General features: G+C 40.5%; 1 protein-coding gene across 47 annotated transcripts in view; it reads left to right on the top strand.

Annotated features, from left to right (window-relative positions):
• The first annotated feature begins 12352 nt into the window (after positions 1–12352).
• CLASP2 (cytoplasmic linker associated protein 2) overlaps positions 12353–13184 on the top strand; it is a 181691-nt gene continuing 180859 nt past the window's right edge. For all 47 annotated transcript variants that reach the window (XM_047741973.1, XM_047741900.1, XM_047741956.1 and 44 more), the window contains exon 1: positions 12353–12753. In XM_047741973.1, coding sequence (XP_047597929.1) covers positions 12559–12753 — 195 coding nt within the window. In that variant the 5' untranslated portion in view covers positions 12353–12558. The remainder of the gene's footprint in view (positions 12754–13184) is intronic.

Genomic DNA, 13184 nt, shown 5'->3' with positions numbered 1-13184 from the left:
GTTAAGGTTAAAGGATTCCGGGTCAGATTATCTGGATACAAATTTTGGCTTTGCCATTTATTAGCTGGGTGAACATGGGCAAGTAATTTAATCTCCCTTTGCATCTGTATCCCCATCTGTATAGTGGCGATATTAACAGGACTTCATAAATTTGCTATGAAAACTCAATGAGCTAATATTTGTAAGGTGCTGAGAACAGCTCTTATCTCTTAAACGCTATTTAAGATTTCGTTAACTTAAAAACTTTATATATATTGACTATTTAGTATTTAATAGCTATTTAGTATTTAATATATACTTTACCTTTTACAATTGACTGCATTAGTCAAGTGAAAATCAGGGCAAGAAATCATTTATCTTCATTGAGATTGTCATTATTCCTCATTATTCTTTGTCTAGAAAATTGCAGTGAATATCTAAGGAGTCTCATTTCTAACCTCCTCTCTTTCTAGACCATCTCATCTATTGCTATTAGTAGCTTTGGTCATATCTCTAGATTTTCCAAAAAATTTAATGGCTCCCCATTTCCATTATGAGACTTCACTAAGTTTTATACAGAAAAACCTTTCCTAATTACACAGGAAAATGAACGTGTGCCCCGTGATAAATAAACTAAAACAACGAAGCCCAAGTAAGAAATTTCTTTGAACTCTGAGCCCCTAAGATTTATGTCAAATTTACATTCTAATCCATAACATAGTTATACTTATTTTAACTCAGAAAACGTTTTACATTTCTTGCCATCAGGAAAGTTTTCAAGATTTTTCCTACTTGTTTCCTTGGTTAATTGATACAAGCTATTGTATCAAGTATACCAATTTTGGATAATTAGACTGAATAGCAGAGACCTGACATTTCCCACCAGGCAATTTCTTTGTGCTAGGGGTGTCACGATATTTCTAAAATTCAGACAGTTGAATATACGGGTATAATTTTTTAACTGCTTTGGGAGAGCTATGTGGGATAATCATTAAGTAGAGATGCCCTGGACGCTGACAAAGAGAATGAACATTTTCAGACTACTGTTGATTAAAATGTTAATACATCTGTCTTCATACTAACAAGTTGTTAAGATTGCAAGCAATAGAAAATCAACTCAAACCAGCTGAAGTGGAGAAGGACTTCATAGCTTAGTAAGTGTAAAGTCCAAGGTTGCATCTGAATTTATCTGTGACTGTTTCCCAGGACTCCAGTGATCAGAGCTTTGCTCTCCATTTCTGGGACAGGATTTTTGCACGTGGCAATCAAGATGGTGGTCATGGTAAATTGTACAATGGAAAAGAGCTCATTTTCCCTATTCCCTCTAGCAGAAAGTGCTGGACACAAGAACAGATTTGCTCAAATCCATTTCTCATTTTTTTTTTGAAGATGTATTTATCTGAGAGAAAGAGAGAGAGAGGGAAAGAGAGAGAGAACAAGTGTGCCTATGTGTGAACTAGCATGTGGAGGGACAGAGGGAGAGAGAGAGAATCTCAAGCAGACTCTGGGCTGAGTGCGGAGCCTGGCATGGGGTTTGATCTCACCACCCTGAGACCACGACCTGAGCCCAAATCAAGAGTCGGATGCTTAACTGACTGAGTCACCCAGGTGCCCCCATTTTCCCTTAAATCACTGACCACGTGGGTAGGATGCAGCGATTGACCAGAACTTGACAGAGTGTCATACCAATGGCCTGAGAAGGGCAGTTTGTTTGTCACCCTCTCACCCCTCCATAGCCCACACCTCTAGAATGACCAATTCTTCCCATTTTCCCAGGTCTATGGGGTTTCCCATACACAGAACTTTGAATGCTCAAGCTGGGCGGGGCATACCAGGACAGTTGGTTCCACCGCCTCATCACCCAAAGGTGGCCGGAAAGGAGTGCTAGGCAGATCTGTAGCTACTACCCTATGCCAGGAATCTAATTGCTTGTAGTTTATTGGCAGACTGAACTCATTTCTGATCATTCCATCTCCCTTATTATCTTAGGATACATGTCAAGTGATGTTTTTTAGTGAAAAGAGTTGACTGGTGATTTTTAGTTTAGTGCCAGTCTTTTAAAATCTGATGTGTAAATGAACCAAGAGTCTCAAACAACTCATAGTTCCACCATGAACTCTCTTCCAATTCAGAATTGATTTTCACTTAGCAGTCTTGTCATGTGCAGTGAAAGTACTAGCATAACTTTGTAATTATCATTTGGGAGTTTAGCTTTTAAAATGCAAATTAAGTCAAATTTATAAGACAATTTTATTAGTAAAGTAGATGTTTAAAGAGTTTGTTCACTTAATCCAAGTTTTACCCTTTGTCATGGCATTTACTTTTTTTCATGAAGAAAAATAATCCAGTCTTAAGATAGTAAACTTTGACCAGCAGCTATTCCTGGCTAAGCCAGTATATATATCTGCATAGTAAAGCAAGCTTTCAAAATCAGCATGTTTATTATAAATTTGGCTTAAGGGCCTGGGTGGCTCAATCGGGTAAGCATCTGCCTTCCACTCAGGTCATGATACCAAGGTCCTGGGATCAAGCCCCACACAGGGCTCCCACTCAGTGGAGAGCTTGCTTCTCCCTCTCCCTCTGCTGCTCCCCCTGCTTTTGCTCACTCTCTCTCTGTCAAATAAATAAATAAAATATTTTTTAAAAATTTGACTCGAACAAATAATAAAACCACTATTTTTAAAGCAATATTTACTACTTTACTAGCCCTCTGAGAAAATACTAAAACAGATTATTTGCATGAAATGGTCTTGGAGGAAGAGCCTTGATGTGGGTCACCATTCCCGGAGTTTTGTCATATATTTGGTTTCATCTCTACATATTCCCATACATTTGTGTCTGGAAATTGGTGTGTGCTAAAATCCTTGCCTATTTGGTTGAAAATATTTCCTCCAGTTATTAATCAACACATATATTTGCAGGTATCACCATTACAAATATTATAAATAATTTCCTAATCAAAAACAACTATTTATTCATTCAACTATAAGAAAAAGAACTAGACTTCATATGATCTTTTGGAAAATCCTACTCAAATGTGTTTGTTAACTGTGTCATTTTGAAAGAACACATTTTTCAGATTGGCAGCCTCTTTTTGACCTACACAGATTTTGAAATATCTACCATTTGGTTTATCACCAATTTTTCATATTTTTAAGTAAATGTCAGTTTCCAAGGTAATCAAAAACCAATCTTGAAGCTTTATACAATTTTTAATTGATGTGTGCATTTTACTGTAACACTCCAGTTGGGGCCTCTCTCTATAATTTAAAAAAGCAATCATAGTTTTTCCTAAAAGTTTACAAATAGGATTTGAAGATGACTCTTCAAATATAAGTGGTTTCGGGCAATTACTGTTCAGTTTTCTCAAAAACCAGAGATACCAACCTGGTGTAAATAGGCTCATTCATACATCCACAATAATGGAAATTTGTATTAAAGTTAACATTGGATTATACCCTGTACATTTTAGATGAACTTTATTTAGCTTATTAAAATGGTGATTGGAACATATCACTGTCAAAATAATTACAGGGAGATTTGGGTAGTTCTGGCTATCAATAACCTCAGTAATTTCAGGTTTTCCTGAATTTCTTCTATTCTCACAGTTTCAAACTTACACCTGAAACTTACTCTTTGGGGGGTGACTGGGTGGCTCAGTCCGTTAAGTGTCTGCCTTTGGTTCAGGTCATGATTCCAGGGTCCTGGGATTGAGCCCCACATCAGGCTCTCTGCTAAGTGGAAAGCCTGCTTCTCCCTCTCCTTCTGCCTGCCTCTCTCTCTCTCTCTCTCTCTCTATGCCAAATAAATAAAATCTTAAAAAAAAAAAAAGAAAATACAATTCTAAATATTTAAAAAGTATTTCAGTTAAAGGTGGTGTGGTAGCCTCCAAAATGGTCCCCATCATTGCCTCTAGTTTTCCATGCCCTTGTGTAGTCCCCTCCCACACTGACCTGTGTGAATAATGAGACTATTGTGGAAATTATGGCATGTAACTCTTGAGATTAGGTCATAAAAGACATTGCAACTTTTTCTGTGGCCTTGAATCATTCACTTTGAAGGAAGTCCACTGCCCTATTATGAAGACAATCAAGTAACCCTACGGTGAAATTCATGGAGTAAGGAACTGAGGCCTCCTGCCAACGACCATGTGAATGAGATCCTCCAACACGGGTCAAGTCTCCAGATGATGCAGTCCTGGCTGACATCTTGCTGCTTTAGGCAAGAATCTGAGCCAAAATCCTCCAGTTAAGCGACTCTCAAATTCCTGGCCCACCAGAATCTGTAAGGGCATAAATATGTGTTGTTGCTTTAAACCGTTAAGATTGAGGCAATCTGTGGAGTGCTTGGGTGGTGTTGTCAGTTATGCGATGGACTCTGGTTTCAGCTCAGGTTCTGATCTCAGGGTCATGAGATGACCTATGTTGGTCTCTGCACTCAGCACTGAGTCACCTTGAAATTCTCTCTCCCGTTCATGCTCTCTCCCTCTCTCTCAAGTAAATATATAAATCTTAAAAAAAAAAAAAGAAGAAGACTGTCAGCAATAGGTAACTAAAACAGAAAATGAGACAGAAACCGAGTTTCAAAACACAAACTTTTTGTACTTTTTTCTTATCAGTAAACTCACTGCTAAATGAAACGGAGATGTGCCATTTGGAATAAAACATCCATTCACAGGCAACTGGGCAGGAATTGATGTTGTGGGAGTCACTGGATAATTCTTGTCAGAAGAAAATTTTCAACAGTTTTTCATAAGGTGGGGAATTTATTTTTGAAAATACCAACTGGGTAGATCCTTGCAGCCTGGACAAGAAATCGTGCTATAATACCATGGCTCTCAGTGATATTTTCATGGTCTTTTTTACCACAATCTATTTCATCTTGGACACATTTGACAGGAAAACATTACTGGACTCCCTGGTAACATCAAAGTACCAAATTTTCCAATCATTCATGCACAGAAAATCTTACATTTTTCCAGGTTTTTATGGAAAATAAGATATTGGCTACCATGAACAAGTGGTATATTATTTATTTTCCTTAATGAATGTGTGTGACAATACCTTTTGTTTTTTAAAGATGTATTTATTTATTTTGAGAGAGAGAGAAAGAGAGAGGAGCGCGTGCGCATTTCGGGGCAAGGTGCAGAGGGAGAGGGAGAGAGAGAATCCCAAGCAGAATCGCTGCTGAGCATGGAGCCCAACAAGGGGCTTAATCTCAAGACACTGAGATCATGACCTGACCTGAAATCAAGAGTTGGCACTTAACCAACCTAGTCACACAGGCACCCCTGGGACAAAACCTTTTTAGGGATTACAAATTCTAACAAGAACTCCCTCATGTGGGTCCCAGGAAACCAGCTGAACTGGCCTGGCTGCAATTACTAAGCTCAGTCTGTCATTTATTTCCTGCCTCTACGTCTAGATTCTTTCTTATCTTGTGGGATTCCCTCTCTGCTTCTCCTTGCTGAAATCACACCCCTGCTCCCACACACCTCATTTGCTCATATGCCAAGAAGCTTCTCTTAAATCTGCCATGTAAGAGTAAACTTTTCTACCTTGGACCATACCCTTTTATGAACGTTCCCATGTTTAGCATTGTAACATATACATTTTTGGAGTTGGGAATTTAGAGTTAAATTCTAGAAGAATTTAAGTAACTTCTGGATTTGAATTACCCTTTGTAGAGCTTATCTCAAATTCTTAAAAATGGCAAGAGATGGGGCGCCTGGGTGGCTCAGTGGGTTAAGCATCTGCCTTTGGTCATGGTCCCGGGGTCCTGGGATCAAGTCCTATGGTAGGCTCTGGGGAGGCTACTTCTCCCTCTGCTGCTCCCACTGCTTGTATTCTCTCTCTCTCTCTCAAATAAATAAGTAAAAATCTTTTTTTAAAAACGCTAGGAGACTTGAAGGTATTTTCCAGTTGAAGGGTTACACAAGTAAGTCTTTCTGCACTCCAGGGACATACTAAGAATTTAGGAGAACTGACACCATTGGTGCTACAGAGTTGGGCAGAGCCCTCCTGATAAGCAGAGTCACAGAAACTTCACAAATTACAGTGCACTTTCAACCCTATCCCCAGTTGAACTCCTAGCTCCCTGCTTCAGCAAAGCATTCTACTCTTCAAGAACCCATCTTTGAGTTTTTTACATCAGAAACCAGTAAGAAAATATTTACTCACAGAAATAATTTTACAACAAATTTGCTGAGACAGGTAGGTCTGTAATCATCATCTATTAATTTCCAGAGCCATCTATGAATATATATCTATATATTCATATATGTTTGCTACATTTACGAAGTCTCTTCACCTTCTAATGGACTTAATTTGATCTTTATCAAAAAGAAAAAAAAAGTCTTTGGTGATGAGTAATGGGATTTGATTTTGCCCTCCTTACAAGTTGATAACTTAGCCTGCTTCTGTTTCACAGATTCCTGGGTCAGAGACAAAGAACTTTTTACCCATGACACATGTTTGCAGTGATTCCCCATTGCCTCCCAAATCTCATGAGGGTTGAGGTATAAGAGAAAAACAGAGGTTGGGGAACTCTTCATTTTATAGCAAGCAATAAGCAAACCTGTTCTTCGTCCTGGAAGGAGACATTATTTCATCCCTCAAAGTTGCTTGTTGCAAACATAACCCTGAGAAGCAACCCAAGCAAAGAATTTTCAAGGTCTTACATTCTTGGCATACCCAAGACTCGCTAAGACTTAGCGAGACTGATGGAGGAGTATCTCTCCCAACAATCATTATTAATCCCCTTTATTTAAACTGAAACACTGACACCCAGAGAAATCAATAGATCACTTTACATACACAGCTAGTAATATCAGAACTTCTGTTTTCTTATTCTAAATTGGTGTTACTCTCAATAGACCTGTAGTATCTAATCTATAAAATATTTTATTAATAATTTTTAATTTTGATATCAGATTTTAATAATATTTAGATATTAATAAAATATTAAATATAATAAATACATAAATAGAACCATTAAAAACATTATCACTTATAATTATTCAATGTTATTTTAAAATATTATTACATAAAATATTGTGAAATATATATTTTCTGAATATAACTTCACCCATATCTTTTTTTTTTTTTTAAAGATTTGCTTTATTTATCTGAGACAGAGAGAAAGAACATGGGTTGGGGGCAAAGTGGGAGGGAGAGAAAGAATCTCAAGCCAACTCCCGGTTGAGGGTGCAGCCCAAAGCAGAGCTTGATCCCACTGCAGGCCTCAATCTCACAACCCATGAGATCCTGACCTGAGCTGCAATCAAGAGCCAAATGTTCAACTGACTGAGCTGCCCAGGTGCCCCTAAATTCACCTGTTTCGTTTTCTTTTTTAAAATGTGGCTACTAGGGGCGACTGGGTGGCTCAGTGGTTAAAGCCTCTGCCTTCGGCTCAGGTCATGATCCCAGGGTCCTGCGATCGAGTCCCGCATCGGGCTCTCTGCTCAGCAGGGAGCCTGCCTCCTCCTCCTCTCTCTCTCTGCCTGCCTCTCTGCCTACTTGTGATCTGTCAAATAAATTTTAAAAAAAATCTCTAAAAAAATAATAAAATGTGGCTACTAGACAATTTTTATATATATTTTATGATCACATATATTGTATTTCTATTGGATAACACTGCAATATACCGTAACTCTTTTATCCTCTATTTCCCTTTTAGTCCTTTGTTCCTAAAATTTTCCCCATTTTTCTGCAGTTATAACATACATATTGCAAATGCACCATGTACTAATCTTAAGTACAGAACTTGCTGAATTTTTTTTACCTATGCATATTTTGTTATAATTGAATAAGGAAAGGGTTAAGGGTTAGTCAGGGAAAGGCAGGGGGACCCTGAAACTATTCTTAGCAAGCAGAAGTGCTAAGTCAGAGTGAAGGAGAGATAAGGAAACAGACCACCTGGCCCTAAATATTAGGGAGTATTTTTCTTTGGTGGCTACATTGTATCACAGAAAGTGGCCAAAACTCAAAGAATTAAGTCATTAAGGGTGTTATCAATACTCCATACTCAAACCAAGACGGCACACCAAGAAGCTCAAGGCCACAAGCTTCCCGGTCAGTTCTCAATAAAAACTGCCTGCCACTAAAAGCACTCAGTGGCAACCCATTTGGGACCCCTTTCACCCTAGACAGCTGCTTCTTTGCTTTCTGCTCTCACCTTCACTTAACAAACTTTCACTTCACTTCACCCTTTAGTGTCTACGAGATTCATTCTTCGACTTCATGAGACAAGAACCTGCAATCCAGTAACATAATCACCTCTCGGATCAAGATGCAGAATGTTCCCTCCTACTCGGTATCCACGGACTCCCATTCTTTGTGAAAACTTATATTACCATTAGTAAGTTTTCCCTGTATTGGCACTTCATAGATATAGAATCACTCTTTTGTGTCTTGTGCTCAACATAGTTTTTTGGGGACTTATCCCCATTGTTGAGTCAATCAGTAGTTATTTTTTATTGTTTTGCAGAATTCCATTGTATGGGTTTATTTCCAGTTGGTAGGCACCTGGGGTGTTTCCAGGTTAGGCTATTTTGAATAAAGCTGCTCTGAACATTTGTGTACATACTTAACCTCTGAGGAGGGATTGATCTACCTTTGGTAAGTCATCTAATGCCCCTCTCCCACTCTAGTATTTTAACATAGTGCCCTATTTGATGAGTATTTATCGAAGTATGGTTTCAAACTAGCAGTGATTTGTCTCTTAGTCTTCAAATGGAAAATAAGGTTCAGTGTCATAATAACGTCTGCTCATAGTTTCTACTATCATCACAAATAATGAACGAATAGGTCAGGAAGTCAGTCTCCTGTACTTAAATGCTCTATTTCGGTCTTGTTGCCAGTTAAAAATAGACTTGTACTACCAGATACATTTTAGTGACTGATTATGAAAGAATGTAGATATTTCCTACGCTGTTTTTTTCCCAAGATTCCTACCCATTTCCTTCTTCTCCTTATCTTTTTCTTTTTAATAGTAATTCAGACAGGTGCCTGGATGACTCAGGCGGTTAAGCATCTGACTCTTGGTTTCAGTGCAGGTCGTGATCTCAGGACTGTGAAATCGAGCCCCACATCAGGCTCCACACTCAGCACAGAGTCGACATGAAATTCTCAGCCTCTCCCTCTGCCCTTCCCCCTGCTCACATGCTTTCTAAATAAATAAATAAATAGATAAAATAGTAACTCAGAGAAAAGTAGGTTCTAAGTGGAAATATTATAGAGAAACTCAAAGAAAGTCTATGTCATGCAAGGAGTGTTATTATTTTGGCAGTTAATTTAAAAAATTGTTTTCATCTTCTTTCCTTTAGGTTTATGTATTTGGGAGACCATAGAAGCCAGACATCCTCTGTTTTAATCATGCATCTGAAATCATGAGACAGACTGGAGACTTAACCTCAGAGCCTCAGCTTTTTTGCCTCTAAAATGAGGATTCAATACCTTCCATATGGGATTGCTTGGAGGAGTAAAAGACCTAGCATAAGTGAAGCTGAGCTCTTCAGGCAACAGCCTTTGTAAAACAGTTCTCATTGGACCTTTACCTTCTTCCTACATGAGCTGCTGTTTGTGTTTCCTGTTCTTTGTCTCTCTGAGAACTTGGGTTTTATCAGGTTATCTGTCTGCTAAGTTTTCTAAACTGTGTGCTCAGGCACCCTGGGGTGCTGCAGCAAGCTCACCTAGAGCAATCCAGGATATTTTAAATTTTAGAGGGAAACAGTATACCTGGTATCTTTCAGACATGATGTGAACTATACTGGCTCCAGAAAGTTCACAGTTTCAACATTAAATTGTGGTACATGTCTTTCATTGATGTCATATCTTTGCAAGGCTGTTTTCTGTGCAGCACAGAAGTCCATGTACAACAGAATGAAGATGGCAGAATCAATCCCATCTGAATCGTGGTTTGAGAAATTGCACAGTGCCAAGAGGTACAGACATTTCATACGTACCTAAGTGTGGTTATTGGAAAATAAAATTTAAAATGTGTTTTTCTCTGGGCGCCTGCGTGGCTCAGTGGACTGAGCATCTGACTCTTTCTTGTTTCTGCTCAGGTCATGATCTTATGGGTCACGAGATTGAGCCCTGCCTTGGGCTTCACGCTCAACATGGATTCTGCTTGGGATTCTTTCCCTCGCCCCCCACCCCACCCCGGGAATCTCTCTCTTTCTCTCAAATAAATAAATCTTTAGAAATGTATTTTTCTCAATTTCTGTGTATTATTTTTCATAAGTCTACTAAGATATGAATACTCATTAAGTTGTTTGGATCTTACTATTCAGTAGGTGGTATTTCTTACTTTTTTGTTGTTGTTGTTGTTTAGAGGTGTGTAAAAAAATGACTGAGATACTAATTGCTGTGAACTAGAAAGTCTGAGAACTTTCTGTTCTAATGATGTTTAACCTATGATAGACAACAGTGATATAGAGAAATATGTAGTTTTTATATTTTATAGTATTACAACAGTCAAGACTACATTTTTTAAAAGATTTTATTTATTTATTTGACAGAAAGAGATCACAGATAGGCAGAGAGGCAGGCACAGAGAGAGAGAAGGGTAAGCAGGCTCCCTGCTGAGCAGAAAGCCTGATGCAGGGTTTGATCCCAGGACCCTGAGATCATGACCTGAGCTGAAGGCAGAGGCTTTAACCACTGAGCTACCCAGGCACCCTAAAACTACATTTTGTAGATAACCTATTCCCCAGGAATCCACTTCCTTAATTAGTTAATTCCTATGTACCCTCAAATCTTAATTTAAAGATAACCTCTTGTAGGAAGCCCTCCCTGATTAACAACTCCCCTACTCCCATTCTTGGTACTTTCTAAATAAGTAACCTCTCATCTAGGCTTCCCAAAACCCTTTGCTTATTCCACTGTAGCATCCTGGAAATACTGATTTTTTATTTTTATTTTTTATTTTTTTGGGGGGAGGTCTCTATTTGAGTTTGTAATGGGTGGAGATTTAAGTGAACTTTTTATCAGTGGACTCTGGCAATGTCTGGCATGTAACAAGTGCTCAGAAGATATTTGTTGATGAATTAACAAAACACACACAGGTGTATATGGGTAATAGTAACCAGAGTTTACCAAGCATTTTATAACTACTTCCAGCGTTATTCAAATGCCACAGTATTATCATATAACTTGAGGACTATTTACTTTTCTTATGACTTAAAGATTATCTAGTGTGATCCCCGAGTTCAGAAAAATGAATGGAGGGCCAAGAGCAGTGGTCACTTTTGGTTATAGGAACACTCACTAAAATTTCTAAAACTAATAACCTAACCATACTAAATAGGGTGGAGAATGTGGAGCAACTGGAACTCTCAAGCTGGTCAGAGCGTTAAGATAGTCCAGCCACTTTGAACAACAATTTGGCAGTTTCTCCCCAAGTTAAATACATGTGCATCTGAAGACCTAGTAATTCCAGTCCTTGGTGTTTACCCAAGAGAAACGAAAACATGTGTCGACACCATGACTTATACACTAACGGTTATAGCGGCTTTATATGTAATTATTAAAAAGCTGAAAACGTAAAAGTCTATACACAGATGAATGGGTCAACAATTGTACTGCTTCCATACCATGGAATTCTACCCAGCAATAAAGAAGGACTACTGAAATACCAACAGTACTGGGTGGATCTCGAAACACTACGCTAAGGGGAAGAAGTCTGGCTCCAAAGGCTACAGACTGTATGAAGTGATGTGATGTTAAAGAACGGGGAAAACTACGCTAAGGTAATAGAAATTAGATTAGAATTGCTTTGGAGGGAGTGGTTATTGACTGGGAAGTTCCTAGAACTTATCAGAGTGGTGGAAATGCGCTATATATTCTTTGGTGCTGTCGTTACCCTGGTGAATACGTTTGCCCAAAACTCATGGGCTGTACACTTAAAATACGTGTATTTTATTCCATGTAAATTAAACCTCGGTTAAAAACAAAAAGAATTACATGGTGACCCAACCGACGATGGTGGCTGGAAGCAGGAGTCATGGTGTTCTACGAGGAAGTGTATTCTTACAAGGTTAAAACAAAAACTAAAACAAAAACAAAAAAACGAGTGTGGAGATGGGGAAGTGGGATTTCCGAGTGCCAGAAACTTTCCCAGGTACTGATTTCAAGCAAAAGAAAACTTCTCTATTTTACAGAGTGAGGGAAGGACACTGTGATAGTGGGCGCCCGATACGGGCCAGTCTCTTACAGAGGTGCTGACCCAGTTCGACCCCAACTCCCGCCAGAGGTCCCACTTCGTCCGGATGATTCCTCCCGAGCAGCAGCCGCCGGGAAGCGGCAGCCGAGAAAGGCGGGTGCTCGCCCGCGTCGCGCTGACGTCATGCGCGTGCTGACGTAGCCGGCGGCCGCGGCCTCTAAAGCGGGCTGGGTGGCGGGGGGCGCCGAGTTTGACTAGTTTGGGGGCCGCTCAGCGCCTGGCGCTAGTCCCGCCGCGTCCCGCGAGCCGCGCGTCGGCCGGACCGAGCGCGTCCCGCTCGTTCCCGCGGGGACCCGCACTGGCGGCTGGGCGGCGCTCGGCAAAAGTTGGTCGCTCCCGGGCGGGCGGGCGGCCATGGAGCCCCGCAGCATGGAGTACTTCAGCGCCCAGGTGCAACAGAAGGACGTCGGCGGCCGTCTGCAGGTCGGCCAGGAGCTGCTGCTCTATCTCGGCGCCCCCGGCGCCATCCCGGACCTGGAGGAGGACCTGGGCCGCCTGGGCAGGACGGTCGACGCGCTCACCGGCTGGGTGGGCTCGAGCAACTACCGGGTAAGCGGCGGCGGCGGCGGCGCGGCCGGGCCGGGCACGCCCTCTCCCGCCAGCCCTTTAATCCCGGACGTGCGCCAGCAGCCAGGCGAGCCCCCCGGGGCGCGCTGGGCGCCTCGGAACCGCCAAGTGAAGGGGAAACCTGTTGGCTCAGGGGTCCCTGGACGTGAGCCGGGGACTTAGTTTCCACCAGGACCAAGTTTTCCCCAGTTCTGAACAATGACAAATTCAGCGATTCCGTGACACAGTGCGGATTTTTTTGGCATTAGGACACAATGTTTAATCACCTATTTTAAAAAATCATCGATGCTTTGCATACATGAAGTGATTGAAGACTGCATTTGTACCTACCTTGTAAACACTATCTAGATAAGGACGGGACATTAGGATACAATTTTTAAGTTCAAAAGAGTGTGTCAAGTTGATCCCTTTTA

This window comes from Lutra lutra, chromosome 1 (assembly GCF_902655055.1).
Source record: "Lutra lutra chromosome 1, mLutLut1.2, whole genome shotgun sequence".
NCBI lineage: Eukaryota > Metazoa > Chordata > Mammalia > Carnivora > Mustelidae > Lutra > Lutra lutra.
Note: the sequence above shows the minus strand (reverse complement) of the source record. Positions and strands in the feature narration are given on the sequence as shown.